Below are 27,533 nucleotides of genomic sequence, written 5' to 3' on the forward strand. Positions count from 1 at the left end.
TGTTTGTGTATGTGTTGTTTTTTTTTAAATCTAGAGCCTTCTTTTAAACCAGCCTCAAATAGCAGAGGTGAACAGCTACTGCCTGAAAAAGAAGGCTCTGACTTACAGCTTGCGTATTCTCCTGGAAGGTAGAGATGTGGGTACAGGCCCCCCCATTAGTGAAGGGACTAAACTGTGGTATTTTCCCTTCTGAGCTACCATCCTGCCTTAAAAAAGTATGCAATCAGCAGCTATATTATTAAACAAACTGACAAACAAGAAGTGGCAGCACTACTAAGTAAAGATGGTATAGAATCACCCACTGTGAAGGTTTGTGGGGTGGGAATTGTATCTCAGAAAGAAAAGAGCCGGTTGGGTGTTCCGGGAGAATGAGGAGTCTCTCCATTGACTGCGCTTTCCTAAGTGTTGACAGGTCCATGCTGAATGCATTGACTTTAGATGATGCTGTGCTCGGCATGCTACCTGTTTACTCCACCATCTCATGCTGAAATATCCAGCCTCCTGTACCATGTAAGGGGCTTAGGCACTTGAGTTAAAATTATGGCTTCTTTTGAGACCGAAGCACATGCAAGTGAGCAAGTTCTTGTGTCCAGCATCTGGGTTTCATCTTCTGGATGTGGCCCCGGTGCTTCTAAATGCTGGTTTGTCCTAGTCATTTACGTAGACTGATGACTGGAATTACTAGTGTGGATGTGTTAATGGGATGTTTACATTGTTGACTTATTAAACATCTTCTAGTATAGTATGTTCCTGTTGTTAATTTTATGTTTAATTTGGCACACGCATGTGTGTGCGAGTGTGCACTGGTTTACCTTTTATATATCTATCTATATAAAAGGTAACATAGAGATTTCAAAGATTCTAAATGTGACTTAGAAGAGATGAGACTAAAGTTACCTTTTTGGTTATTTTTTTATTTGATAATTAACCATTCAAATGAAAACATCAGAGAACTTTGACTCTCCTAGACTTTAAAACTCATACAAGCAGATTCAAGCATGAGAAAAGACAATTAGCTGAAAAGTCTTTATAACCTTCCCATAAACATGTATGTTTATGTTAAGCTTCAGCTTAGAGCTGTTTGATAGTACAGATATTTGTAGGTTCTGCTGGGGAGCAATATGTTTTTGTTTTCTCTTACATGTGTACGTGCCAGTGCATATTTATAATGTAGATGTGCTGCCCTGATATACAAGAAAACAATCTAAAGATGTTTCCCTTGATGAAACCAACGTAAGTTGCTGCATGTTTGTAGTTGGTCTTGTGCTGATGTAGTTAGGATGTTAGCTGGAAGAGGGGACCAAACAGCCACTGAACGGCACATTTGCTGGTCCTGGTCATGAAAGCCCTTCTGGGTTGGTGATTTTAAGAAAGTCACTTGAGACATCATGTAAGATTCTTCCCAGATGGAATAGCTACGGGATGGGGAACTTCAGCTATATGCAGCAATGTCTAAATCATGACATTATTGCTTGCTGCCGTCTTGAAGGTAGGCCAGTTGTAAACTATTGTTTGATGTATGCATGGGATTTTCTTGGTGGGCAGTGACTGCAGGCAGAAGGAATCCTGTAAACCACCAGGTTTATTTTGGAAGGCAATTTTGAAACTCATGCAGAGGGAGTCCCTAGAGTATGAGATTGAGTATTGTAAACTAGATACTGTTTCATAAACCCGAAGCAGGAAAATAGTAATTTAGAAAAATCTTTATTAAGAATGTCTGTAAGGACCTACACAAGTATAATTGTATTGGTTTAACTCCTGTCAATAAGGTTGCACCATGAAGCCTGGTTAGGTGGTTGTATTTATATTTGTATGCATTTCTCTGCTTGTTTCGGTTTAGTAGTAGGCTAGCACACCGAGCTAAAATTTGAACTGCCCCTAGTAGTTAACGACAGAGGTTTTCTCTCTGTCACAGCAATATCAAATTGTATTAGTAAAACAGATGTTTACATGGGGTACTTGGCTTTCTACTTTTACCATACACAAAAATGTGTCCTACTTGGGAAGAACTTTTAAAACTGAGATTGTGACAGTTTTCTCTCCTTTAGGCTAACAGTGCTCTTAGTGGTATAACAAATCATAGACAATTACTGCTGTAGCATTTTATTAATATTTTGGGGTTTGTCTTTCAGTGTGTTGTCATGACAGCCTTGGAGGCTGTGAAGTATTAGAGAAAAACAGTGCTAGTGAGCAGTATCTTAGGAGAAGAAAAAACAGATGAAATAATTGACTGTGTTAGCTGGGACGCTGCAAATTGCCTTTGGTTGCTGGCAGCACATCGCTTCCTCAGAGTTATTTATTCTTCCAGTCAGTAATTAGAACCGGTTCTTGCTCCTCTGCCGCAGAGGAACTGAGCTGCTGCTGATCCTACAGACTGCAGGAGGACAGAGTTCAAAATCTTCTGCATGCCTAAAAAGTTTGAGCAGAGCTATTTCAGATTGGTGCAGATGCAGACTACCATGGCATCGTGTAACAGATTCATAACACAGCGAGATGACTGGCTTAGGGGGCACTGGGTGAGCAGTGGATGTCATTTACCTGGACTTCAGCGAGGCTCTCAGCATGATCTCCCCTGTTATCCCTGTAGTCCGGTTGGTGAAATGTGGACTGTAAAGCGATTGGAAAATGAGTGGGACCATTGGCCTCAAAGAGTTGTGATCTGCGGTACAGAGTTCCTGTGGCAGCTGACTGCCAGTAGAGGCTCTCAGGGGTTGATACTGGGGCTGATAATATTATATGTCTTTATTAACAACCGGGGATGGAGGAATGGCATGCATCCTCAGAGGTTCCCAGATGATACCAAACCTGGAGGAACGTCAGCTGTATCATATGATGAGGGGTAGGGCTGCCATTGAGGAATCCCGGCAGAAAAGGGCTGCCAGGAGCTCGTTGAGATTTGGTAAAGGCAAATGGTAAGTCCTGCGTCTGGGACAAAACAACCTGCCTACCTGCTGGACAGCAAGTTGAACCTGAGGCAGTAGCGTGCTCTTGAGGTAAAGAAGGCCAACTGCATACTGAGCAGTGTTAGTAAGTATGTGGGAAGGATGTTGAGGGAGGTGGTTTTTCCCCTCTATTTAGCACTTCTAGGACTGCATCTGGAGTGTTGTGTCCAATTTTGGCTGCTCCAGTACAAAAAAAGGTGGTGACGTACTGGAGTGAGTCTACTTGAGGGCCAACAAGATGATTAGGGGGCTGTGGCATGTGGCTGAGCAAGCTGAGTGTGTTCAGCTTAAGAAGAGTAGATACCTGACGAGAGTATAGAGAAGGTGTAGCGAGGCTCTTCTGGGAGGTTCATAGCAGTAGGAAAAGAGACAATGAATGCACTCAAGCTGCAAAAGTAGAAATTTTGATTTCTTTTTAGGAAAAATCTTAACTGTGAGGATAGCCAATGTGTTGGAAGAACTGCCCAGAGGGGTTTCCATCCCTGGAGGTGCTCCAAACCCAGGTGGACAAAGCTGTGGGCGACCTGCTGTTCTTGGTCCTCGTCTGAGCAGGGGCTTGGAGTAGGTGGCCTCTGCGGTGCCTTACAGCCTCTGCGTGTGCCCAGTTCTCTCAGTGCTGCTGTTGGACCAGAGAGCACGCCCAGACGTGTTGATTCAGTGTAAATGCCAATGTTTCTGTAGGTTGGTAGTTCTTTGTTGGTCCACCCTCTAATGCTGTCTTCAGGACTGTGCTGCTTTTTGAGGGAAGAAAGAACACCTCCATCTCGCTGTAGCGTTTTATCTAGAGTAAATTGCAGGGTTGCCCTCGAATAGCTAAGAGGCTCTTCTCTAGGGTTACTGTTTTCCAGACAGTTTTTTTTTAAATGTCTTCTGTTTTTTTTAGTGATAGGTCACATGGTGCGCTTTTCCATTTTTCTGCCATGAAACTGCAAAAACTCTGGGTTTTTTGCTTTTTAATGCTCTTTGTAAGCAATCCAGTATTTATTTTGTAGCTCTTGTACATCTACAATATGTTGAATAGTGATATTTATATAGCCTTGATAGAAGGGGGAGGAGTTGTTCCTCAGTATATGATTCTTGGTGTGTACTACTAAGACAGTATAATGAAAACTCTCCTCTGTGCTTTTTGTAGCATACAATATAAGCCCTCAATGCTGAAGAATTAAGTGCCCACAATATTGTTCTAATGAGGAATTCTAGCCACTAGGCAGAATTTTTTAGTACTTGTTAGGGTATTAAATTATTTATCTATGCAGTTTCATGAACAACTGCCCTAAATTTGGACATATTATTGTTTTCCCTTGTACAGATCTCTTGTGCCAGGTATCTTCCCTTCTTTCTGCTGCATTCCTCATTTTACTTATTTTAATTTATAGGGCTGCTTAGAAGTCTTGACTTGCTCTGTCCTTGCCCTTATGCCTAAACACTACAGGTTTTATCTGCTTCTTACAACTGTCTGAAAGGTACATTTTAAATGCCCCTTCTAAGCCAAAGAGATGTTAATTTTGCTAAGGGTTGAGCCACTTAAAGGTAGTAGTGTTATTCACAGCTGTTTGTCACCACCTCTGGTGGGAGTTGGTTATATCCATCAGTTGTTGGTGGAAGGGACAGGGAAAGTAGTCTCTAAACCCCTTTAAGCCAAATCAGTTGGACCATCTTAAAACTGAGTGAAGACAAGTATGAACTAGCTTGTTTGACTTTGCCTGAAGCTTAAGTAGTTTTGCAACTTGCTGATACAGTATTTGTCATTGTGGTACTCTAGATTACTGTATGAAAATACTTATTAATTAAAAGACCTTCTCTTAACTATGACATTTGATTTTCTTTGCTTTTGTGTGAGAGTGTACAAGTACATTCCCTTTCTTTTGACAAGAAAAGACTTCAAGCCCTAAAACTTTCATATTGGGACAGCAGTACTAATATTTCTGAGGAGGGGAGTTTCCTTTGAGATTCAATAACTCATCTCATAATTGCATGTTGTGTTTAATTACAGTGCCTTTGTGTGTGTTTGGCTTGGCTGTGACCACCATGTTTTTTAAAGTAAACATAAGTTCATCTTTACATTCACCTTTGCTGGCAAAAAATGTGTATGCTAACACATGGGCACCAACATGCACTGAAGTCCTGCAGCTATGGTTTTGGCACACAGGCTAGCTCTGCGAATACCTGTGCCAGTAGAAAGTTTTCTTTCTCCTTGCGGAGGTTGTTTCTTGTCTCCGTAAGGTCTGCTCTTGAAAAGAGTTGTGTGAGAGTGTCCTGGAGAGCGGGCTGACTTTGCTTTTAGTTATGGTTGTATTTTGAATCACTTTTTTAATATTTTTTTTTTTTTTGGAAGCTGGTGAGTCGCACGACTCCTGCCCCTATTAGAGCTCAAGGACTAGTGACTTCCAAGACTTAAGTAAACCAAGCAAAGAGTTAAATTGTTCAACTGGCATTTTCTTGGAGACTGGATTATGGGTCTGGTGAGGTACTGAAGTATTTACGATAAGGAAACCTTAAATCGGTGAGGAAAAGCTATATGCACAAGCCTGTAGTACGGATGCATTTGTAGTTTAAGTCATCCTGTGCTAAGCAGATGTAAACAAGGTTTAAACTGGTTTAAATGTAGCTGTATTGGGGAATTACTGTGGTGCAACTAGATAACATGTTAAATTTAGCTATAGCAGTGCACCTCTTCTAATGTCAGCCCTTAGTATTTGTTATTAAACTTACTTTACAGAGTTGTAGAATATATACTGATTTGTAGATGCCATTACCTTCAATCACTAAAAAAAATAATCTTTCTGGACAAGTTGTGTGTCAGTTGAGCTGCAGTGAAAAAATATGGCCAGAAAGACAGTGCTTTATGACTGAAGATTACTGCCCTGCAGTAGAGGTGAGCCTGCCTTGGCTTTACGGTTTCAGAATCTTAAAGTGTCAGAGAGTGTAACAGTAGTCACCACTGCTGCAGCTAAAGCAGCTGTGCCGAAGGGTTGGTGTTTTAGTTTCTTGTAAGCACCAATTTTTAAATTTTTAAATCTAGTCCAGAAGTGTATGCAGCAGGGTTAAATGTATCCTATTTAAAGTAATTACAGGTTCTGCTGGTTTAGATGAATTGTGAGGTTTAACTTTTATATGCTAAACAATGTGAATGATACTCAAAAAGTGGGAAGTCTTTGAGTTTTGCTAAACTAAGCAGTATCACAGAGAATAACTAAAGGTGATTTGTTGGTTACTTCAACTTACGTGTTCAAAATTGTTAATAAGATAACGTGTTGAATGTGCAACACGATTGACATGTTACGTTTTACAAAACCACTAGCATCTTGTGTTGTCAGCTCAGTTTGTAGATCAGCATGGAAAGGAGGGATACTTCAGAGGGACCATGAAAGTACTTTCCTATCTTTCGCTTACACCACATTTAATTCAAAAAATTAATTCCAGTCGTCTTGTTTGAAGATTTTGATTTACTTTGAAGTGCACTCCGAAGTGGCAGGAATGAAATTTTGTAGCAGAAAGTACCTTTGTAGAAATATATTTCAAATTATCTATAAAGCCTTGGACACTGGGATGGACATCAGCAAGCTGTGAGTCAGGAGTTGTTGCAGAATTTGGTCTACCCTTGCTTGTGTTTTACATACATAATGTGTCCTCATTACTACATGCCATAAATTTGCCTGTGATGCCATGTTTGCTTGTGAGTGCTTTTAGGTAAAGTGGCACTGAAAATGTTTAATTCTTTGCTAGGGGTCTATTTATTCTATGGGATATGATACATGGAGAGCCTTTGTATGCATAAACTTCTTACTTGCCATAAATGCAGGAAATAGAAGAGTTTAGCATTTCTATTATCAGTTACATTTGGTGATGTTGAAATACTGTATTGAATTGGGTCTTACTGTATAAAAAATACCTATAAATGAAATAGGCAATTTTATGCCTAAATATAAAACGTATGTTACTGTACTTTGCTAAGTCTGGTAACTTGTGCTAATGGCCTTGTAAAAACCATCTAGTGCTATGGGAAATGTATTTCTTGATCATTCTGATTTTGAAAACTTCAAACTTCCTGTCTGTGCAGTTATCGCAGAGTTTGTTATCCTGATGCCATGTTTTCTTAGGTGTTGTGGTACTTGTTAAGTAAAATTTAGGGACTCTAGGATTCCCTTACAGGAAAATAAAAATAGCCTGAGCAGCATTTCACTTAATGGAATCCTATGCACTGTCTATGAAATTTAGCTATGCACAGGTGTGCATAAGGTGCATAAGTCGCATAAGTGTGGTGGTCTTTCAATAAAAAATACTAACCGTACTTAGAGTCTCATCGTAGATTAAGGAAGAACTCCTTTAGAACTGCTTGTAAAGTTGTAAGTGAAAGCAGTCTCCTTAATCTTCTTTTTTTTTTTTTTTCCTTTTTGATGCTGATAGATTTCTGTCTCAACATGTAACACTGAACGTATGCACGATAATTTACAGCGCCCATCACTGATTGCCGCTGAGGGTTAACTAAAGCGAAGGAAGGAAGGTGCCTTATACTTCTTGCTCTCTTTTGTAATGTCACTGTGTCAAATAAAGGTGTGGGCAGAACTTGAGATAAAACGATTCAGCGTCACAAGGATTTAACTTAGCGGGTTAGGCACAGATTTATCTATCGGAGCATACGTTAGCATTTGGCACTCAGATGGAAGTGAGAATGATGGGTACAGATGTGCAGGCAGTGCCAGAATGTAAAACAGCACCTGAATTTCTCTGGAATGTTTATTCTAAAGCTAACTAGATTAAGGAAAATAAGGGTCACTTCAAGCAATAAGAAGGAAATACACTGGCATTTGGTATCATAATCCCTTCTTCATGATTTTTAGAAATAAGTCTGAAGTAGTCTGCTTGCCTTTAATAAAATTGATGTTTTTCAAATGTTACATAATTAATGGCATTCCTGTAACATATTGTTCATATTAAGTCATAAGTTTTATGTCTTTTTTCTAAATGAAGTATAAAACTGCTGTCCTACGTCCAGATTGAAACCACTCCCTAAACAGCAAAAGCGGAGTTAGTCTAAGCCAGTCTAAGTCTGCTGCTGCAAAAGACAATCGTGTCATGTTTCCATTTCTGTTCCCGCTTTTACATCAGCACCCATGCAGCCACAGCGTGAGCTGGACCAGTGATCTGATGCCCCTGAGGGGTAGTCCTTGTCATCACAGTCTAGACACAAATTTTTGGCTAGATCTATTTGATAGAGCCCTGATACAGTTTGTCACTTGGCTGCATATATGTGCTAGCGGCAGCACAAGAGAAGGGTGGATTGAAGAGGAGAAAGAGACAATCTCTTTAATGTCAGTATGGACACAGGATGGTTAAAAAAAAAGAGGGAGAAGTTTTGTTTCTTCTTCCTCTCGTCCTGGCTGCCTGATCTTGCTTTCTCTCTTGGCCCAGTTCTGGTGCACTGAGCCAGCTGAACTCGTTAGTCCAACAGAGAAACATGTACTTTTTGCCAGATTTATGGATTCAGCTAGTACGGAGAGTAGTCTGCTATGTGCCAGAGCTGACGTGAGGTAACTGTGGGGGATGGAGAGGGCACGGAAATTCCCCATTGATGGTTGGAAGTTGTTAGATTGTTCTGCTCTGTCTAGGTGAACTTCACCATTAGGTACAGGTTTTCTTTTTGAGAACTTACTGCTTTCTGTGTTTTAATAACTTGAACTTTGAAATGGGAAGCAAAGAAATCTCCGAGAGGCCTGGAGGTAAAAACTTGATGCTTTTCAGGGATGAGCATACAGTGAAGTGGAAATTAGCTCTTTTATCCGGTTGTGTATTTTGCATTGCTGACAAATTCATGTTGGTGTATGACGTTTTATGTAATTTTGGTATAATTTTTTTAGTACATCCTGTGTTGTATAGTGGGATTTACTTAAGCCTCTCAGACTGAAATCAACTCAATTAGAAAAATAGATGCTTTCCAGTGATGCGTTATTGCTAAGTACTCCTGCCCATCCCACCCTATGCTATGTGAGAGACCCTTGTGAGGTGGGAAAACTGTCCTGTTCCCTAAATATTTTTGGTCAAGAAATAGCCTGCTTTTAAGTTTGGAATTTGAACTGTGACTATAACCTATAGTTTTTTCTTTCTTTATATTAATCCTTTAAAGAAATAGGATTTTAAAGTAGTAAATTGTGACGTGTTTGTTTACTGATTTGTGTTTCTAACTACATAATCTTTTGCTTAGAGCTGCATCTGAAGGCAATATGCCTTTGAGTAACTGTAGTTACTGTTGCTGTGGCGTTTGTATACATAGACACATCTAGCAGAGCTGCTGGCACTTAGGATGATGCACAGAACTTGAAAAACTTCTGTAAATATCTATTCCTAAGCTACTGAATCTTTTTAGTGGTGCGTTGCTTGGGTTTTTTTGTTTTGTTCTGCTTTCCTGCTGATATTTTAGGATGAGCATAGAGTATGAGTGTATTTAAGATTAGCAGACAACTGTTGGTACTGACAGCAGTTCTAAATTCAGCTGGTTAAAGACTAAAACACATTCAGTGACTAAAACACTGCTGCGTGTCATTGGAATTGCCCCGTGGCGTCTTCTGCCCTTTCACAATATTAAGTTTGGTGCCCCTGTGGCCTGTAGAAGAGTTTCTGTGCAGTAGTGTGTTTAGTTTAGCTGTAGTGACTGAAGATGTTCAGGAACCAGTCCCTACTTGTGGCATGAGGAGATGCGTTCTGAGCAGTCAGCACAGATTTTGCTGGAGGAATAAGCCTGTTAGAATTGTCTTGTGCCATGTCTTTTGTATTTCACCTCTGAAGATCTGTCTGCATCAATGAGTTGCGCAGCAGCCTTGTCAGTCTTCTAGAAGGATCTGTGAGGCCTGTGTGGGGAGGTGGTAGCACCAGGGAACCTGAGATAGGCAGAGGGAACCTGGGGTGGACACAGGAGAGAGTTGGTGGCACTGGAGCAGTAGAGGGAGAGTGCTCGGCTGCTGACAGGGTAGGCTTCTTGTGTGTGCAGAGGGAGGGAAAGGGTGTTCAAATGCATGTGCTGAAGTTGAAGAATAAGAAAAACAATAGTTAGGTGTAGAGGAATTGTAGAGGAATGAAGCTGGGTTAATTAACACTGATAACATACAGCTGTGGGCTGGCTTCAGGGGCAGCAGGTTGGCTGGTGTGGATAAGGTGCAGCTGTGGCTGGTTCCTGCTAAGTAGTTAAATAGCTCTAAGGGGTATGGAGGAGAAGGACCAAAGGAAGAGGAGTATGGGATGAAGAGAGACCTGGAAAAAGCAGAGGGAGAAGAGGGAGCGCCCTGGATGTAAGGGGGCTCTGGAGGTGGATGCAGCAGAGGCAAGAAGTAGTGTGGACTGGCCTGAAGAGGATGAAGAAACATCATGGACAGTAGATGAACCTTTGAAACCTTGTGGGAGGATGGGTGGCCGTGCCAGGAAGGCACGGGAACTACTTATTAATCTGGTATGGGGTGGTGAAAGCCTTGCTGCAGTCAGCTAGTTTTGATAGTGCTGTGACAGTTATGTTAAGATTAAAATGCTGGCTTTAAAGACAGTGCAAGGCATGACCCTTTGCTGAAATGTCCTGGCAAGAATATGGAGTGTGCATGTTTCAAAGTGTAGTTGGTCAGTGGTACCTTTACTGCCCGACTTGGACAGGAATCCAGCCGAGGTGCTTTATTGATTGGCTTCAGCTGTGATGGGCTGGTAGGAGATGCCATAAGGAGATTTTAATGTCCTTGATACTATTTTTTTTATTTATTTTTTTGTGAGTGGACATACCTGAGGTATGTGGCTTTTAGAGTAGAAGTGTGGTTTGTTTTTTTTTTTTTTAGTGAGATCTGTGTTTGATGATGGCTCATTCATAATGCCTGCATAGTTCTGTCACAATGCCTTTAATCAGTATTTTCATTATGCAGGCAGAAAATGGAGGTGCATTTCCATGTATTTTGCTTTTCCTTGCTTTGTAGTTAAGCCAGCATGCTGTCTTCTGGAGCACAAAACCATGCTTCTTGTCTTCCACTGTGCCCAAGCCAGATGGAGCAGGCTATTTGTACTTGCTGCAGTACAGCTGTGCTGAGCGAGTTCCAGCTCCTGGTTGGTCGGGGGAGTCACCCTGTGTTACCCCGCTTAGTATTAAAGCGTTGATAATGTGGAGAATGCTAGCAAGGCCACCATATGCAAGAAAGAGTCAAACCAGTCTGGTTTTAGATATGGATGCTAAAATGTCGTCCTGGTTAATTATTAGTCTAGCTAGATTCTCCAGTTACTCATTAGGATTACTAATGATTGGGTGTTTACTTTTCTGGATGCCTACAACTTCTTCCATCTTGAGTCTCGGGTAGCTTTCAGTCCTGGGAGGATTTCTTCAGCAAGGGAATCATACAGGCCTATTATATGGCCATTAATCCCTAGTCTCTGATCGAGAAACTCTCTAGCAATACTACAAGCAGTAGTGCTTAGGTTTTTTGGAAAGAGGATTGCCTTGGATGCAGTTTGTATCCTGACTGTTTGCTCATTTTGGCAAATTCCAACTCATGTGAGTTTCCAATATCTTTTATTCATAGCAGCAAAATATTCTCCACAAAAAAGGGGGATGGTGTGCCACAGGGAAAAGTGGAAATGAGGGGCTGGGGATAGAGTAGGGACTATCTCTTCGCTGGTACTGTGTGCTGAACTGTTTGTGAACTCTGCTATTACATGCAGTTAGTAGGTTTTGTTGGAAAGCTGAGGCTTAGTATTTATGTAGAATAGCAGCAACATCCTGAGCAGGGCATACTCGTGTGCATCTTAGTGTGGTAATTGTGATGGATGTGTTTATTACGCTGTACTCTATCTGGTGTAAACAGTCTCTGGATATTTATTCTGTCTTTGTGCAAGTACAAGATTAAATTACAAATCATTATGAAAATGTCAGATTGTAAATTAAGACTACTTTCTTTCTGTGAAAAGCCTTTTTGTTTTCTACCTTCCCATCCTCCTCTTATCCCACTCCCTTCTTAACTCCAGATTCAAGGATGTCTAATTTTTTTGTAACTCATGTAAGACTTGAATAAGTGAAATGGGCTACTGTTTTGTCTGTGTGCTAAATTTTTTAAGAAAGTTGAATACAGCAGAGTTCTTGTTTCAGAATTGTTTACTAGACTGAGAATATTCTTTGAACATGTAACAATTTTCTACAACAGAATAATAATTTTGACTTGAAAATTTTGTTGCCTAAATCCAGGAAAATGCCAAAGTACCTTGCCAGGGCCTTTGGTACATGTGTTAGCAAATGACAATGGAGTTCAACAAAAATCTGTTTAACTCATTACTTGTCAGTTTCCAAAGTGTTGCAAGTGTGGAGTTAGCTTTCAGGTTTGCTTGCAGCTTACGGAGTCTGGCAGCGGGTTCTGTGGCTGTGGTCAGTGCGAGAGGGAGGGAGCTTTGTGCTGCAAGCGATTTGCTGCGCGGGGTTGAGATTTGACAGGAAGGTGTGTTGAAATTTTGAGGGCATGATGGGGAACGAGTGACTGCCTAAAACAAAATGGTAAATAACTATTTCTTAAACATAGGGTGTAAGGATTGCAAATAATTGGTAACTGTCAGAATGGATAGGGCTTTTATGTATTCAGAAGTTGCAGAATATTAAAGTTTGGAGATCCAAAGCTTTAACATACCATGAAATTAAATGCATCAAAATGGATCTAATCGGAGTCCTGTAGTGAGGCATCTGTTATTCAACTGTAGCTGTTTCTGGGATTTCTTTCGGGATACCCAGAGTGTTCAGAGCATAACAGTTTTTTTGATACACAGTAGTCAGCATTAGAAAAACTAGAGTTATTTAAGTTCACTGATTCTAGCAGCTGTTATGGTCAGCACTGTCACTGTAGATAATTGCTGAGTTTCTGTTTTTGATGGTTTTTCAAGTGAGGTCATGAAGAGGAGGAGTACTCAAAAAAAGTATGTACATCAGGTGTTAGTTAGAAATAGAATTTCCTGATGACCTTGTGACTTGACAAGCCTCTGCTGTACTTCGGCTGAAATTTCAGAGTTCTGCACATAGCCAAAGTCACTGGGAAGTACAGAAACTGGTAGGTTAGTAGTAAATCAAAGTTAGGTTAATTTGTCATTCATGTCCCAAAAGTACAGAGATCCTATGTCAAGGATCAATCAACTCTATCTTATTCTTATTCAGAATAATTGCTATCAGTCTGTCTTCAAGGTCTGTCCAAGGTCGCATCCCAGCGTATGCTATTGACTGTGTTTCTGTAATTAACAAGTATTTTTCCTTTCAAGCAGGGAATCATTAGCAGAGTGACAGAATCAGTGAAAAACATGGTACCAGGATGGTTACAGAAGTATTTCAATAGAAATGAAGATGAATGTGTAGATGCAAATGAATCTACAAACCAGGAAGAGAATCCAGTAAACTATCACCATGATTATGCAAATGAAGATAACATAGTGATTGATGGGAGAGTGACGCCTGAATCAGCAAGAATTAATTTAGAAGGTATGTGAAAAATCATTTAGTATTCTGGCCATCTGTATTTGTTCACAGATTTCTAGTTTTGAATCTAAATTTCTAAGGGAAACTGGAAGGAGAATTTTGACAAAATTAAAAGAAAAAACCCAAACCCAACCCAAAAAACCCACACACATACCAAACCCAAACTGCTCAAAAAACCCAAACAAAAAACCTCCAACAATTGTTTGTGAAACCACCTTAGCTTTAAACTGTAAACATATTTGTGAAACGTACTGGAGGTTGTCCCATAGCTCTTGGAAGTCATCAGTTAACTTCAGGTAGTCCATTAACCAGGTGCAAAATACTGATAATATTCATTTGCAAGTGTGCTGGATTACATTTTATTTTCAAAAGGTTTGTAATGAAAGTCTATCTAATTGCCTAAGGTAATAAAAACATTAATTTGTTTTGTTGTCCTCAAAACAGAAGACCAGATGCTAGAATGCCAGAGAAAAATTCCTTCTCATGTCCTGACTTTTTTCCTTTGAGCTTCTTCAATCAATTTAGTAGAGTTCCTTGTTAGTTTAATGGAGAACTTTGTAATTTGGTTTATGACGGTAATCTTTTTGAAATACTTGGTAACATTAAGGTGTGTGCATGGCTAGTGTGGGGTCTTTGAAAACCTGTTTGGACCCTTGGCAAAGAAGTTTGCAACCCCTCACTTTATAAAAGATTAATCTGTTTTATATGTGTGCCTCTCACTGTTTCTGTAGTTCTTCTCTGTAAATTTGATGCTATGTGAGTTTCTCTTAAATTAGCAGTCTTGTTGAACTTGATTTTTAATAAGAAGAGATTTGTCTGAGCACACATACATAACCATGTGTAGAAATTCCGTTGCTTCTGTTCTTGGCAGAATGAAAAATAATGAGGAAATACCTTTGTCACCGAAGTCTTCTAAGTGTAAATAAGGAGCTGTATTGCTTTCTGTGTAGTTGTAGCTTGAGAGTAAGTTTTGATAAAGGAATAGAGAAGGTCCTCATGAATGAGGAACACGTGTTGGCTTCCCTGGAAAACTGTCTGAAAGGACCTTTCAGTAAGAACAGCTGCACAGCAAACTTTCTAGCTCCCAAGAAATCAGGAGCAGATGGACACCCTAGAACCTTTAGTAGCTTGTGTTGCCATCTGTGGATGTTTTAGACCAATCTTTCTTGCTATAATTAATAAGATTTTAAAAATTATTATAAATTTAGAAAGCTTGTTTCTTCAGCTCTGTATTCCTTTGCTTGGTCAGCCCCTGATAACACTGTCTTTATCTCAGACAAGACAGTCCTAAAAAATCTACCAGTGCTTTGGAGAACCAATTGTTAATACTGTGGTGGTTATGAAGATCAAACTAGCTAGTTTAAGCTTCAGTGCAAATACCAAGAAGATAGCGACTTAGTCATGTTTATACCCAGAATTCCCAGGAGAGACACTGGACTTACGTGGATGTCAGGCAACACATCCATTAATAGCTGTTCTGTTCATGTGACAAGTTGGAGCTGCGAGACCACCCCTTGCAGGACCCTGGCACTGTTTATGGACCCTTTGGTTCGTGAGGGAAAAAATGCCCATTTTGCAACTGAGACTATGATGCTTACTTGTCCTTTGTGCCAAAACCTGAAAAGTTAATGGATAGGAGGTAATATTTTGCCTGTAGCATGACCTAATATGTTAATTTTGGGAGGGGGGGATGACGACACCAAAACAAACTAACTCTCCCAAACTTTCTGCAAATACACATTTTCACATTATGTATTCAGATTAACATTGTCTTTGTTACAAGGTTGTATCAATGGCAGAGTTGTCTGTAATTTGCCATGTAATCTGAAATTTCGGAAAGCTTATTGCAAGCAATATCTGCAGAAGAAAAGGAATTCATATATGTTTGATTTGCTGAAAGACCCAATGTTAGAGCGTTTGAATGTGGGGTCAGAATCTGGTGGTGTTAAACTTTATCGTTTACTACTTAATATGATGTTAATACTTTGTATTGCAAGCAGTGGTGCTGTTGTAATCAGATGAAACCCTATCAGAGTGAGGAAGAAGTTAAATTTGGCTTCTCTATTTTTGTGCTAAGAGCTTGGCGATAGCGTGACTGTTGATAGAAAACAGCTTTTGGCTTCTGTGAGCTTGCCTATAGGAAAGCTAATTGTGTCCCTGTTCTTGTTTAGAACCATCCACGAGCAGATCTGCATTGAACTTCTCAGATGTGTTAACAAGGCCCTCTCTTCATCGAAGCCATTTGAACTGTACCATATTGGATTCCTCAGTACCACATTGTCAGCCCTCTACATCTTCTTCACTTGGCATTGGCAGTCCTGGACTGTCTCTTGTAAAAGAAATAAAAGATTCTACCTCTCAGCATGACGATGATAACATCTCAACAACCAGTGGCTTCTCCTCTAGAGCATCTGATAAAGGTAACTTTCATCTTCTCTAGTTGATTTTTTGGTAAGATGAAGTACTTTGCAGTTTTCAATATTCCACGTTACCTTAGTAAATAAGTAGGTGAATGTCAGCTGTGGATGTTAGAACGAAATTTAAAGTATTTTAGAAGTATATAGTACTGTCACCTTTTTAATATGACCATGCTTTGGGATACGTTTATGAGACCCTGATCTTACAAAGAGGCGGTGCTGATAAATGCACTTTTAGCTAGGTTGTCTGTAAATCTTGAAATTGGATAGTGGGGACTGAAGATGACTCGCTGTAGCTTGACGGCTAGGTTGATCGGAAGAGTGACTTGGAATATCTAACTGACAGCAGGTTAAATGTGAATAAATACAGGTGACAAACAGAAACACATGATGTTTTCCTGTGGTTTCACCAGGAGTCGATAGAGGAACTATTCTGACTGAAAAAGTTTGGGTTGCTTTTTTGGCCTTTCTTCGTAGAAGGCATCAGTTGCCAATACTGCCATGTCTTTTGCTGAATTCAGTAAGGAATGTACACCATCTTAAAGTAAAAAAAAACAAACCAAAAACATATTGATGTAGATGGGGACCTAGGTGATCTTGCTGAAAAAGGCAAACAGCAGGTTTGCAGCTTTTTCTAGTTCCCCATATAAACGGGGATTGAGGCATGCTCAGGAAGTTCTCTGGAGAACATACTTTTACAATTCAGAGTAGATGTTGCCAGGGTTTAGACTATAACCTGAATTTACTAGAGCTTTCTGGTGTGTCTCCATAAAATATACATGGGAAATAGGTTGTTAACTCTGTTAGTTCATCCTTTGGGGGAATTTTTCAGGTTTAAAAGCTGTGCAGTTCTGACTTACACTGGCCTCCAACCCTTTACCAACATGGGAAGAACTGTGTGTTGTTATAGATGCACCAGTGTTAATGCAGTTCCCTTTTATTTTACCATGAAAGAATAAAAAATAAAATTGCTCTGTATTGGAAGTATACTATTGACTTATTGTGCATGCTTTTGAAAGATTACTGAAAAGTAACGAATTGACAGTTCTGTGAACGGATTTCAAGTTCAGAGTTGATGCTTGGTTTTCATGCCATATGTGAAAGGGTCTGTTTGAAGAACTCTGAAGGTTAGGTTGTTGGAGAAATGAGTGTTAGGGGGGGCTTCTTCATTCTGTAAGACTTCTTTTTCTGTATTAAGGAACTCAGGAGTTAGTGTGATCTTTGATATTAAAGTTCTCTACACAAGGCATTTACATACAGCATGTTATCATTTTGGCAGATATCACAGTTTCAAAAAATACTTCAGCACCACTACTCTGGTCCACAGAAGCTGAAAGATCTCATTCTCTCTCACAACATCCTGCAGCTAGCTCTAAAAAACCTGCGTTCAATTTATCTGCTTTTGGATCTCCCTCACCTGTAAGTACTGCACAGTGTTAATTTTTAACAATTTGAATGTGTAGCCATTTTACTAACTACTCTACCATAATACCTTTCTGTAGTCACTTGGAAACACTTCTGTCTTTAAGACAAGCCAGCTTGGGGATTCTCCGTTTTACCCTGGAAAGACCACTTACGGTGGTGCAGCTGCAGCAGCAAGGGAGACAAAGGCGCGAATTGCTCCTTATCAGGTAAGAGAATAGTAGTGTGATGTGAGGGAAAATGTGGTACAGAAAATGAAATACAGAAGGGGTAGCACTGCCAAAAAAACTGTGAGCAGAGAGCTGGAAATATGGCAACAGTTTCTATTTTGCCCTCTCAGTCTGCAAGAGCAGAAAAGAACAATTCTGTATAAATTTTTTTTGAAACAGCTTATGTAGAAAATACTTGCCATGCACAAGAATGACAATGGCACCTTAGCTTCTGGCTGTTTGTTTTTAGTTGGGATTTCCACTTTCAAAAAACTCATTTTCTACCATTGTCTGCTTCTGATGGTATTATGTTAAAGCATGTAAATAAAAACAATCGTGGCATAACTTTTAAAATTTGTGTTTAGAGTAGCAAAATCTGCCTGCATGATACTTGTCTGTACATCTTACACAAGCATGTCTACACTCATGCTATGAATATATTGTATGAAACTGCAATCTTTACTAGTATCTAAAAGGCAGCTTTGCTGATCCTTTGCTCTTCTGCTACATGCAATCTCATGATAAACATGAGAGGGAGGCATGCAGTCTCAAGATAAACAATAAAATGCTTTCTATTTTAATACATTCAGGTAGCTCTTGAAGAGAGTTACTTGCCCTTGAGAGTTGTTCACGTTCTAAAATGAACCAGCAAATAAAAATGTTGACAACTCTCGGTAGTTAGGGTTGAATCTAAAAAAGTTAGTAAATTCTGCTTCAGTTGGAATGTGTTTAAATCAAAATGGGCTTTATTTATTAAAAAAAAATATCAAAAGTCAAAATGAACTTTATTTAAGGAACTGGAAGTAAAAAGAGTTTACTATCCTGGCAGTCCATTTCTGCCATGCAACAAGGGGACCTGCAAATTCCTGACTTAGGGGAACCCATGAAAACTTGTGGTTTGTTCTAACTTGGTGTTAAATCAAACTTCTGAACACTCAGAACCTCTTGTAAGCTTGGAGCCCTCTTTGGTCAGCTATTTTTATGTTTTTTTTGAAATTGGTGTGGATTATGCTGAAAAGAGGAACCAAAATATTAGGCTTTTGAAGGAGAGACTAGCTTGCTTGTTGTTGCATGCTGTAGATTACAGCAAGTCTCGCTTGTGTTTTTACATACTGTGTGGTCTGCTTCCTGACTTCACATAGCAGTGTGGTAAGCATGATGTGGTTCCAGGAGGTGTTTAACATAAGTAAAAAAAAAAAAAATTAACACTGAAAGATGCTTTTTTGGATTATATTCAAAGTCATGTGGTACAAATAAAACAGTTTACTCTTTCAGTGTAATGTTTAGAGCTGTTACAGTTCAAATCAGATCTTTATCTTTTCAACCAGTAAAAATCTTCAGTCAGCTAATCTTGGGGGAAGAGAGGAAACAAGAAGTAAAACTAGGAATGCCTGATGGTGATTGTATATGTTGGTTTTAAGATGGTACACATACACAGTCATGAAACTGAGATCTGTTTTGTTACTGAAAGTATTTTCTGCAGTACAAGTCTTTGCTTCTGTTCTGTTTTCCTGATTACTGCTTCAGAGACCCTACAGGCTTGACACCTTCCCTTTTATGACCTTTTACATCTAAATATTTCTTTTGTTGCTTTATCCCGTGTGTAAGACGTGTGGGGCCCCGTTCTGTAGAGTCACCAGAGTATATTTTCTTCTTCATGGCTTGAATGTCCAGTGAGTGCGTTTTTCTCTGTCATCACAGGAGTATTGGTTATATCATCAGTATAGCCATAGGGCATAAAATAAATGCATGTTTAATTCAAAATCAAGCATTGTAACATTTGCAATGCTAATTTTTCAGCCACCAGTAAGGAGACAAATGAAAGCGAAACAAGCAAGTGTGCAATCCTATGGCGTGACAAGTTCCACAGCGCGGCGTATCTTGCAGTCACTGGAGAAGATGTCAAGTCCTTTGGCGGTAAACGGCACTCCTCTTAATCTATTTCATGTGTTTGAGAAACATAGTAAATGTGCCAGTATAGGACGAAGATCTTCCTTATGTAGCATCCAGTTTAATTTATTGCATTGTTTTTTCAACAGGATGCTAAAAGGATTCCGTCTTCTGTTTCTAGTCCACTGTCTTCTGTAAGTTGATCACAACCCCTCTGTTTTTGTTGGATGGAACCCTCTCTTAACAAAAAAAAGTCATCCTCTAATATTTAGGCTTTTTTTCCCTCTTTAGCCTGTGGACAGGAACTTGCTGAATATTACTAGCTTCCAATCCAAACGCAAACAGGTAAGAACCAGTAGCATCTTTATCTAAGAAAGGTAACTTCCTATGCTTTATTTTTAATTCAAGTTAATATTAGTATTATGTGAATTACAGTTGTCTTAGCTGTGTGGAGATTGCTAAAAATGTCTTTTCTACCCACGCTAGATGAAGGACTGTGAAGATTACTCAGGTTGAGAATTACTTTATTTTTTATGTGGTGGTGTCTTGATGTGTCAATCAAGAATGACTTCTTTGTAACACACAAATTAGTGTTTTACCTTGTCCTGCAACTTGGGGTTAAGTTGCTTGTTAATGTTTCCGTTTAGGAAAGATTTCTCTTGCAGAAATGATCAGAAATAGGAAAATACCGATTGAGTGATCATACAGACCTTGTGCAGATTTCCATGTTCATTTTGAGCAGAAGAGTAACACTTTTTTTATTACTGCTCAAAAAAGGAGGAAAATTAAGTGTTGTCACTTTAACATCGGTGTTCCTAATTCCTATTTGGAGGCAGTACTGAATTGGTGATAATGCTGTAGTGAATCATTATCTCCTTTGTTAAAAAAAAATTAAAACTAGTAATGTTTTTAAATCACTTCCATTTGTAGTATTACAGAGTTTATTAAATTGTAAAATCCACAAAAGGCCACTTTAAGATCAGGCACATGAAGGAACAAAAGTGTGGGTTTTCTTCTGTGCAAAGTTTTCATCTGCTGTTTTAATGAGAAAATGGACAGAATGTCTCCAGAAGTTTCTATGCTAATTTCTTGATTAGAAGTATAAGTACTTTTAGTCACTTCAAAGTTTACAAACATCTTAGATTTCCTGTACCATCTTTCACCATATGCTAAATTACAAGAATGTTGAAAAGTAGAGCATGTAATTTCTGTACTGTAAATACTATCCAAATAATTGAAAACAAAGCTGGTACGAATTCTCAGTTAAATTGTGGAACTACACCTGTGATGAGGCATTAAGAAAGATCGACCAGATTTGCAGTGTGTACAGCCTGACGTCAGTTAGAAAGCGAATGTTGCGCACAGCTGTCGCTGGATAAAAGTAGAGAAATTGTCTATTCATAATAGTAGAATTCATAAGGTTTGGCAAGGGAAGCCCTTGATGAGAAGGGGAGGAGAGGGTTGTCTGTCTTCCTGCTAAAGCAAATGTATGGTTGACAGAACACTTGAGCATGCAGGCAAAATACTTTTGCAGGTATGTTTGGTTGACTTTTTCTTACTTCAAGGATCTGCACCAGACAGAATACCTCTTAGTGTATTGAACTTCTAACTGGGTAACTTTTATTTTTTTCACTGTACATTCCTGTCTAACTAATTTGATATCCTTCTACAATAAGGTCACCTGCTTGGTGCGTGAAGGGGTGGTGGATATAGTGTTCTGGACTGTAGTAAGGCTTTTGGTACTGTTCCTCACAGCATCCTTCTGGACAAGCTGTCCAGCTGTGGATGAGCAGGTACGTGGTGTGCTGGGTGAAGAACTGACGGAACGGCTGGGTGCAAGGGGGCTACGTCTGGCTGGCGACCAGTCACCAGCAGTGTTCCTCAGGGATCAGTGGTAGGGCCAGTGCGGGTCAATGTATTTCTCAGTGGTCTGGGTGCAGGAATTAAATGCACCATTAGCAAGTTTGCTGATGATATGAAACTGGGAGGTGCTGTTGACTCTGAGGGCCAAGAGGCTTTGCAGAGGGGCCTGAATAGATTGGAGCATTGGATAGTCATCAATGGCGTGAAATTGAACAAGAGACAATGCTGGATCTTCATCAATAGACAGTGGGATCCAGTGTACCCTCAGCAGGTTTGCAGATGACACCAAGCTGAGTGTTGTGGTTGACGTGCCTGAGGAGGCATGGGATGCCATCCAGAAGGTCCTGGACAAGCTTGAGAAGTGAGGCCACGTCAGCCTCATGAGGCTCAACAAGGCCAAGTGCAAGGTCCTGCACCTGGGCTGGGGCAACCCCCGGTATCGATACAGGCTGGGGGGTGAAGAGGTGGAGAGCAGCCCTGCAGAGAAGGACTGGAGGGTACTGGTGGACGAAAAGCTGGACATGAGCCGGCAATGCGCGCGTGCAGCCCAGCCAGCCACCCGTGTCCTGGGCTGCAGCAGCAGTGTGGTCAGCAGGGCGAGGGAGGGGATTGTGCCCCTCTACTCCGCTCGGGTGAGACCCCACCTGGAGTGGCTGCGTCCAGCCCTGGCGTCCTCAGCACAGGAAACACACGGACCTGTTGGAGCGGGTCCGGAGGAGGGACCACGGAAATGGTCAGAGGGATGGACACCTCTCCTGTGGGGAAAGGCTGAGAGCTGGGGCTGTTCAGCCTGGAGAGGAGAAGGCTCCGGGGAGACCGTACTGCAGCCGTTCAGTACTTAATGGGGCTTGTAAGAAAGATGGGGACAGACTTCTTCGTAGGGCCTGCAGCGAGAGGACAAGGGGTAATGGCTTTAAACTAAAAGAGGGCAGATTTAGACTAAATGTAAGGAAGAAGCTTTTTATGATGAGGGTGGTGAAACACTGGCACAGGTTGCCCAGAGAGGTGGTAGATGCCCCATCCCTGGAAACATTCAAGGTCAGGTTGGAAAGGGCTGAGCAACCTGGTCTAGCTGAAGATGTCCCTGCTCACTGCAGGGGTTGGACTAGATGACCTTGAAGGTCCCTTCCAACCCAACCTGTTCGATGATTCTATGACATGAGATGGAGTAATGTTGGGCACGGGTATAAACTGGGAGAGGAGTGCTGGAGAGCAGCCCTGCAGCAGGGGGTGGGGGTGCTGGCTGGCAGCAGGCTCAGTGCGAGTCAGCAGTGCCCTGGCAGCCCAGGGGGCAAACCGTGTCCTGGGGTGCAGCCAACACAGCGTAACCAGCCGGTCCGAAGAGGTGGTTCTCCTGCTGTACCCAGCGTCGGTGCGGCCTCGCCTCGGGTGCTGTGGGCAGCTCTGGGCCCCGCAGCGTGAGGAGGATGTGAAGGTCCTCGAGTGCATCCAGAGGAGGGCAACAAAGCTGGTGATGGGGCTGGAAGGCACGTCCTGTGAGGAGTGGCTGAGGACACTGGGTTCGTCTGGTCTGGAGAGGAGGAGGTTGAGGGGTGACCTCGTTACTCTCTACAGCTTCCTGGGAAGCGGAGAGGGAAGTGCTGATCTCTCCCGGACCCAGTGAGAGGACACGTGGCTCAAAGCTGCATCAGTCAGAGGAGGGTTCAGACTTGACATAAAGAAGCATTTCATCACTGAGAGGGTGGTCAGACACTGGAACAGGCTTTCTGGAGAGGTGGTTGATGCCCTGAGCCTGCTGAGTAATTAAGAGACATTTGGACAATGCCCATATTACCATGCTTTAGCTTTTGGTCAGCCCTGAGCTGGTCAGACAGTTGGACTAGGTGATTGTTGTAGGTCCCTTCCAACTTAACTGTTTTATTCTAATTCTACTCTGTTTACATTTAAAAATAGCAGTGCGCTATCCTTCGTTCAAAATGGGTTTGTAAACAAATAAATTACGTTTTACTCAAGGTTTCAAAAAGAGTATAACAATTTTAAGCAAGAAATACTTTTATTCCCTTTGTAGATAGTGCAGCATGAATGTTATTGCCAAGATTTGAGAGATACTGTGACATGAAAGCTATTATAAACATAGTTTTCTGTTGATGCTAATTTAAATAATAGCATGCATCCTAAGTCTGATTATTCTGATCCTTAAGACTGCAGATGGAGCCTTTGGTAAACCTTGTAGCCTTTTGGGGTTTGTCTTGTTTAACGATTCAGTTACACCAGTTTTATAGAACGTACAGTGCTTTCTGTTAAAAATTAACGCTTGTTTTTGAAAATGCTTTGACAAGGAAAGTCAAACTAGTATTTTTAAGTGCATCTAATGCAAATCTAAAACACTGGAACATAATGAATGAGACTTTTAAAATTATTTTACAACTTTTTTTTTTTTCAAGTGTAACTTCAAAGGAGGAAAATGTAGGAAAACTAAAACCCAGAAGCCTGTATAATTGGCTGCTTAACACTTTGAATGGTAAATTGGTGGATGAAGCCAGTAAAAAAAAATACCACAATGTGGGCACAGGAGAGGAAGAGATGGAAGTACATTAAGTAACATGAGTTATTGTCATTATAGTAACATGAATGATTTTGTCTGTGAAGTTTACTGCCAAATTTTGAAATGTGATTCAGTCAGACTTCGGCTACTTCTATAGCTTTTTAGATTTCATAACTGGTTTTCTGGTGGTTTCTCTCTGCAAGCTGAATGCAGTCAACACTTCCAAATAGTTTTCAGTGGGTGCCGAGACTGATGGGAGGTTTATAGTTCTGTAACTTTTTTCATCAGTAAATGCTGTGGTAATTAGGGCCAGTGTAAGGATAAATTGATCTCTGCTTCCTTTTCAAAGATGGAATCACAGCACCCACCTGTCCAGAAACTCGTGACACCAAAGGCGATCTCTCTGTCAGGGAGTCGGACCCAGTATTTTAAACCATCTCTGACTCCAGCTACTGATTCCAGCAAAATTCACCAGAGGGTGGATATAAAGCACAAAGTAAGTAAATCTTCTGGTTGTTATCTGCCTGCTTTTTACAAGCTTGGAATGTCTCTAACCAGTTATTCTACTAAGGGGCTCTTTTTTGGCAAAGAGCCAGAAGCTCTGAGTGAGATTTCCGACAATTACCTGTTCTGATCACTTTGGTGCACGTGGAGTCCCTGATAAACTTTACTTAAAACAAGATTGGCATCTCTTTCAGAAAAAAAATAATCTATGGTTTCACTATCAATCTGAATGTAAAAATGACCAGGTGTTAAATCTATGGGCTTTTTAGGCCAGAGATCAAAGTGGATAGTCATAGTGGTTGCGGAATAAGCTTAAGTAGATGAAGTGTATTTAGTGGTATAAATAAAAACCAGCACAAAACATCTGTGGTTGGTTGTCTTTGCTTCGTATATAGTTTATAAATACATTCAGGTAAATCTTGTAATAAATCAAACTTAACTTGCAGGGCATGAGAGAGAAGAGTTCTCCTGCAGAACAGAGAATAAAACCATCTGAAAGGTATGACAAATCTATTAATTTAAAATACTTGAAAGAAGAAAGTGCTCTCTGATGCTACAGTCTGCATGCCTGTCATCTTTTGAAGGGCAGTAACAGTCTGTGAGTTTGCATGAAAAAATGGGTGTCCTCTAGAAACATTTGAGGCCAAATGCCAACTTGTCTCTCAAACACAAAATTCCATGAGCGTTAATTGTATTTCTTCTTGAGGAGATTGTCCTGCGTTACACTGCTTGTTTGGTTTAGGTAGAATGACCCACCTCCAGATAACACTGATGGCTCTCTCTCTTCTGGGCCACTAGTCTTTTGGGTACTGCTTGAACTTGAATTAAGACACTCTGCATTCAAAGAGTATATTTTTTTGGATGATTTGTCCCTTTCAAAGAACAATACCAGGGAATCATATTTTGTTGTCTCTGTGTTCATCTTCCAAGCAATTCTTTGGTTGCCTTCGGCATTCTTTGGTTTGCAAAAAAACTCCCAAACCAACCCTTTGTTTTGGCATCTGATAGTTTGACTTCACAGCAGCGACCTTTTCAGGGATGTAAGAGATCGGTTTTAAAGTTTGGGCATAGGTGCAAGCAGATGTCGGGTTTTAATTGTGGGTTTTCAAACTGTTCTAAATTTTCTTCGGTGGAACTCCTTTCTTCTCCATGTAGAAATGAGAACCAGAAAACTGCTGGTTCGCAAGTTTTACTGCTGTGTTTTACTTTTGTCTTTTGAGTAGATGGTCCTTTTAAAAAAATTATTTATAAAGCCAGTCTGTTGACTGTCATGTTCTGGAGCAGGAACACAATACTGGTAAGAGGCAGTTGGCCAGAGTCCCTTCGTGCAGCTAACCTGCAGGACTTTGGTACATCTCTGTTCAGCCTACCAAAGGCTAAATAGTTTTTAAACCTGGGTCAGAATTGTAGGTTGAACATACCTGCTTGAAGACAGAAAACTGTCTTTGCCCCTTAGAAGCTGACAGGTCTTAACAGAAAAGAGGAATATGGACTATAATAGGCAGGCTATAATTGTCAGAATAAAGCTCTGTTTTGACAGAAGGGTTGGTTTTTTTTTCAGAATTTGAATTGATTGTCAGTTTGGATTAGAGAAAATTTTGAGCATATGGCCTTAAGGATCTGGCTTACTCACAGTGGTTACAGTGCTAAGCAGACTGTTTGCCAGTGTCTGACAAGTTTAGACTAATTCTCTTCCTCAGTCTTCTGGAAACTTGACCTGGTATCATCCAGTGTGATCAAGTGTACTTTTATAATGACTGGCTGCTTGGTTGCATGATAAGCTTTGATATGGAACTTTTTCCAGGGATACTTCATTTTGATGCCATACTGCTTTTTATTGTTGTTACTCCCTAGTTCACTTGTGTTTTGGGGTGTGATGTTGGTTTGTTTGTTATGAAGGTTTTTTTGTTTTTTCTTTTCCCTTCCCACTTGGATTAGGAAATCTTTCTGGTTTGGATCTAGGCTTTTGTAATGAGCAGAGAAATGCCTTTGTATGCCTTACAAAAGGGATCTGTGTTCATGTCTGAAAAGACTTCTGGAATGTTGGCAAACCCAAACACCTCTGGCCTCAAGATAAGCCAGAGCTGCTTTTGCTGTATTATCTTGCCGCACAAGTTTAAGCCGCTCTATTCCATAAGAGCTGCTGGCAGCATTCCATGTGCGTGCGCACACACATGCTCCTCCCCACCCCCCCACCCATATATTTTTAGTTGTTCTTTTAGATCCCTGCAAAGATTCATGCTCATCACAGAATCAAAGAACTTGGCAGTCAACATTTCCACCGTCTGGGCTATTAAAAGGAAACGTTAGAAAATAAGTCTAAATCAGTTCTTCTATTTCAGGTCTTCTGGCTTAGTCATCATTCCTTTGTGGATGTTGTGACTGTTTCTTATGTATGTCCTTCTCGTTGCTGCTTTTGTTAACGCAGCTTTTGCTGTTTTGGAACATCACGTATTTACCAGCATTAGCAACTCGGGGAACAGTTTTTTTTCAGATTCTGATTAGGTGGTATCAGTTCTAGGACTAAATGTGACTATAATAGCTTGAAACAATTATTTGATAAATTGATTTTTTCATTTCCCCCCCCCCCCCCCCCCCCCCCCCCGTTCTCAACCTATGTATTGTTATTCTGTGCCAGCAGTGTGACCCACCCCAAATTCAGTACTCCTGCATCCAATGGTCTGTCTGCAGGAGGAGTTGGTGGTGGTGGTGGCAAGATGAGAAGGGAAAGAGGGGTACACTATGTATCAAAACCTGGACAAGAACAAGAGGTAAGGGACTCTTGCTCTCGCTGAGATTACTGAAGTAACTAGCCATGTATGCCAGTGTTACTGGTTCATAGTGATCTATAATAATGCCCTTTCAGTTTTGTGGGTTTTTTTTGCTGTGGGTTTCAGGGCAGGCTCCAATAGTTTTTTATGTATTATTTATATGTTTTTATATAAATAATATAAAATGTATATAACAATATTATTATTAAACTTTGGGTTTATATTTTTTAAATCTTGAGCCATATTATCTTGGAGTTGCTTCATATTATAAAGTTTCTCATCAGCAGTTGAATGAACAAATTTTGGTGGAGGTTTGTAGAGTTTTTATAAAGGAATGATGTTTGAAACAAGTGCCAAGTAAGTAAAAGTTTATTTAATTTATTTCATATTTAAGTCATGTAGAAAGATACAGGCCAAGAGTCCAAAGCAGAAGAAATTGTTCCGCATGTCTGTTAATGATCATTCACAATTTTTGTCACTTAATCAAACCCATTGTGAGAAGTTTTTTCCCTGTTTCTGTACGAAAAGGCCATTTAATAAA

General features: G+C 40.4%; 1 protein-coding gene across 7 annotated transcripts in view; it reads left to right on the top strand.

Annotated features, from left to right (window-relative positions):
• Positions 1 to 27,533, top strand: part of NUP153 (nucleoporin 153) — a 46,477-nt gene that overhangs the window by 3,155 nt on the left and 15,789 nt on the right. For 2 of the 7 annotated variants that reach the window (XM_080378234.1, XM_080378237.1), the window contains exons 2-12: positions 13,197 to 13,413; positions 15,582 to 15,830; positions 17,107 to 17,246; positions 17,330 to 17,458; positions 19,259 to 19,375; positions 19,498 to 19,542; positions 19,640 to 19,693; positions 21,025 to 21,141; positions 24,067 to 24,213; positions 24,668 to 24,720; positions 26,860 to 26,992. In XM_080378234.1, coding sequence (XP_080234360.1) covers positions 13,197 to 13,413; positions 15,582 to 15,830; positions 17,107 to 17,246; positions 17,330 to 17,458; positions 19,259 to 19,375; positions 19,498 to 19,542; positions 19,640 to 19,693; positions 21,025 to 21,141; positions 24,067 to 24,213; positions 24,668 to 24,720; positions 26,860 to 26,992 — 1,401 coding nt within the window. The remainder of the gene's footprint in view (positions 1 to 13,196; positions 13,414 to 15,581; positions 15,831 to 17,106; positions 17,247 to 17,329; positions 17,459 to 19,258; positions 19,376 to 19,497; positions 19,543 to 19,639; positions 19,694 to 21,024; positions 21,142 to 24,066; positions 24,214 to 24,667; positions 24,721 to 26,859; positions 26,993 to 27,533) is intronic. The other 5 variants (XM_080378238.1, XM_080378240.1, XM_080378236.1 and 2 more) reach the window with 4 other exon arrangements.

The sequence above is a fragment of the Falco punctatus genome (assembly GCF_963210335.1).
Source record: "Falco punctatus genome assembly, chromosome: 3".
NCBI classification, from domain to species: Eukaryota; Metazoa; Chordata; class Aves; order Falconiformes; family Falconidae; genus Falco; species Falco punctatus.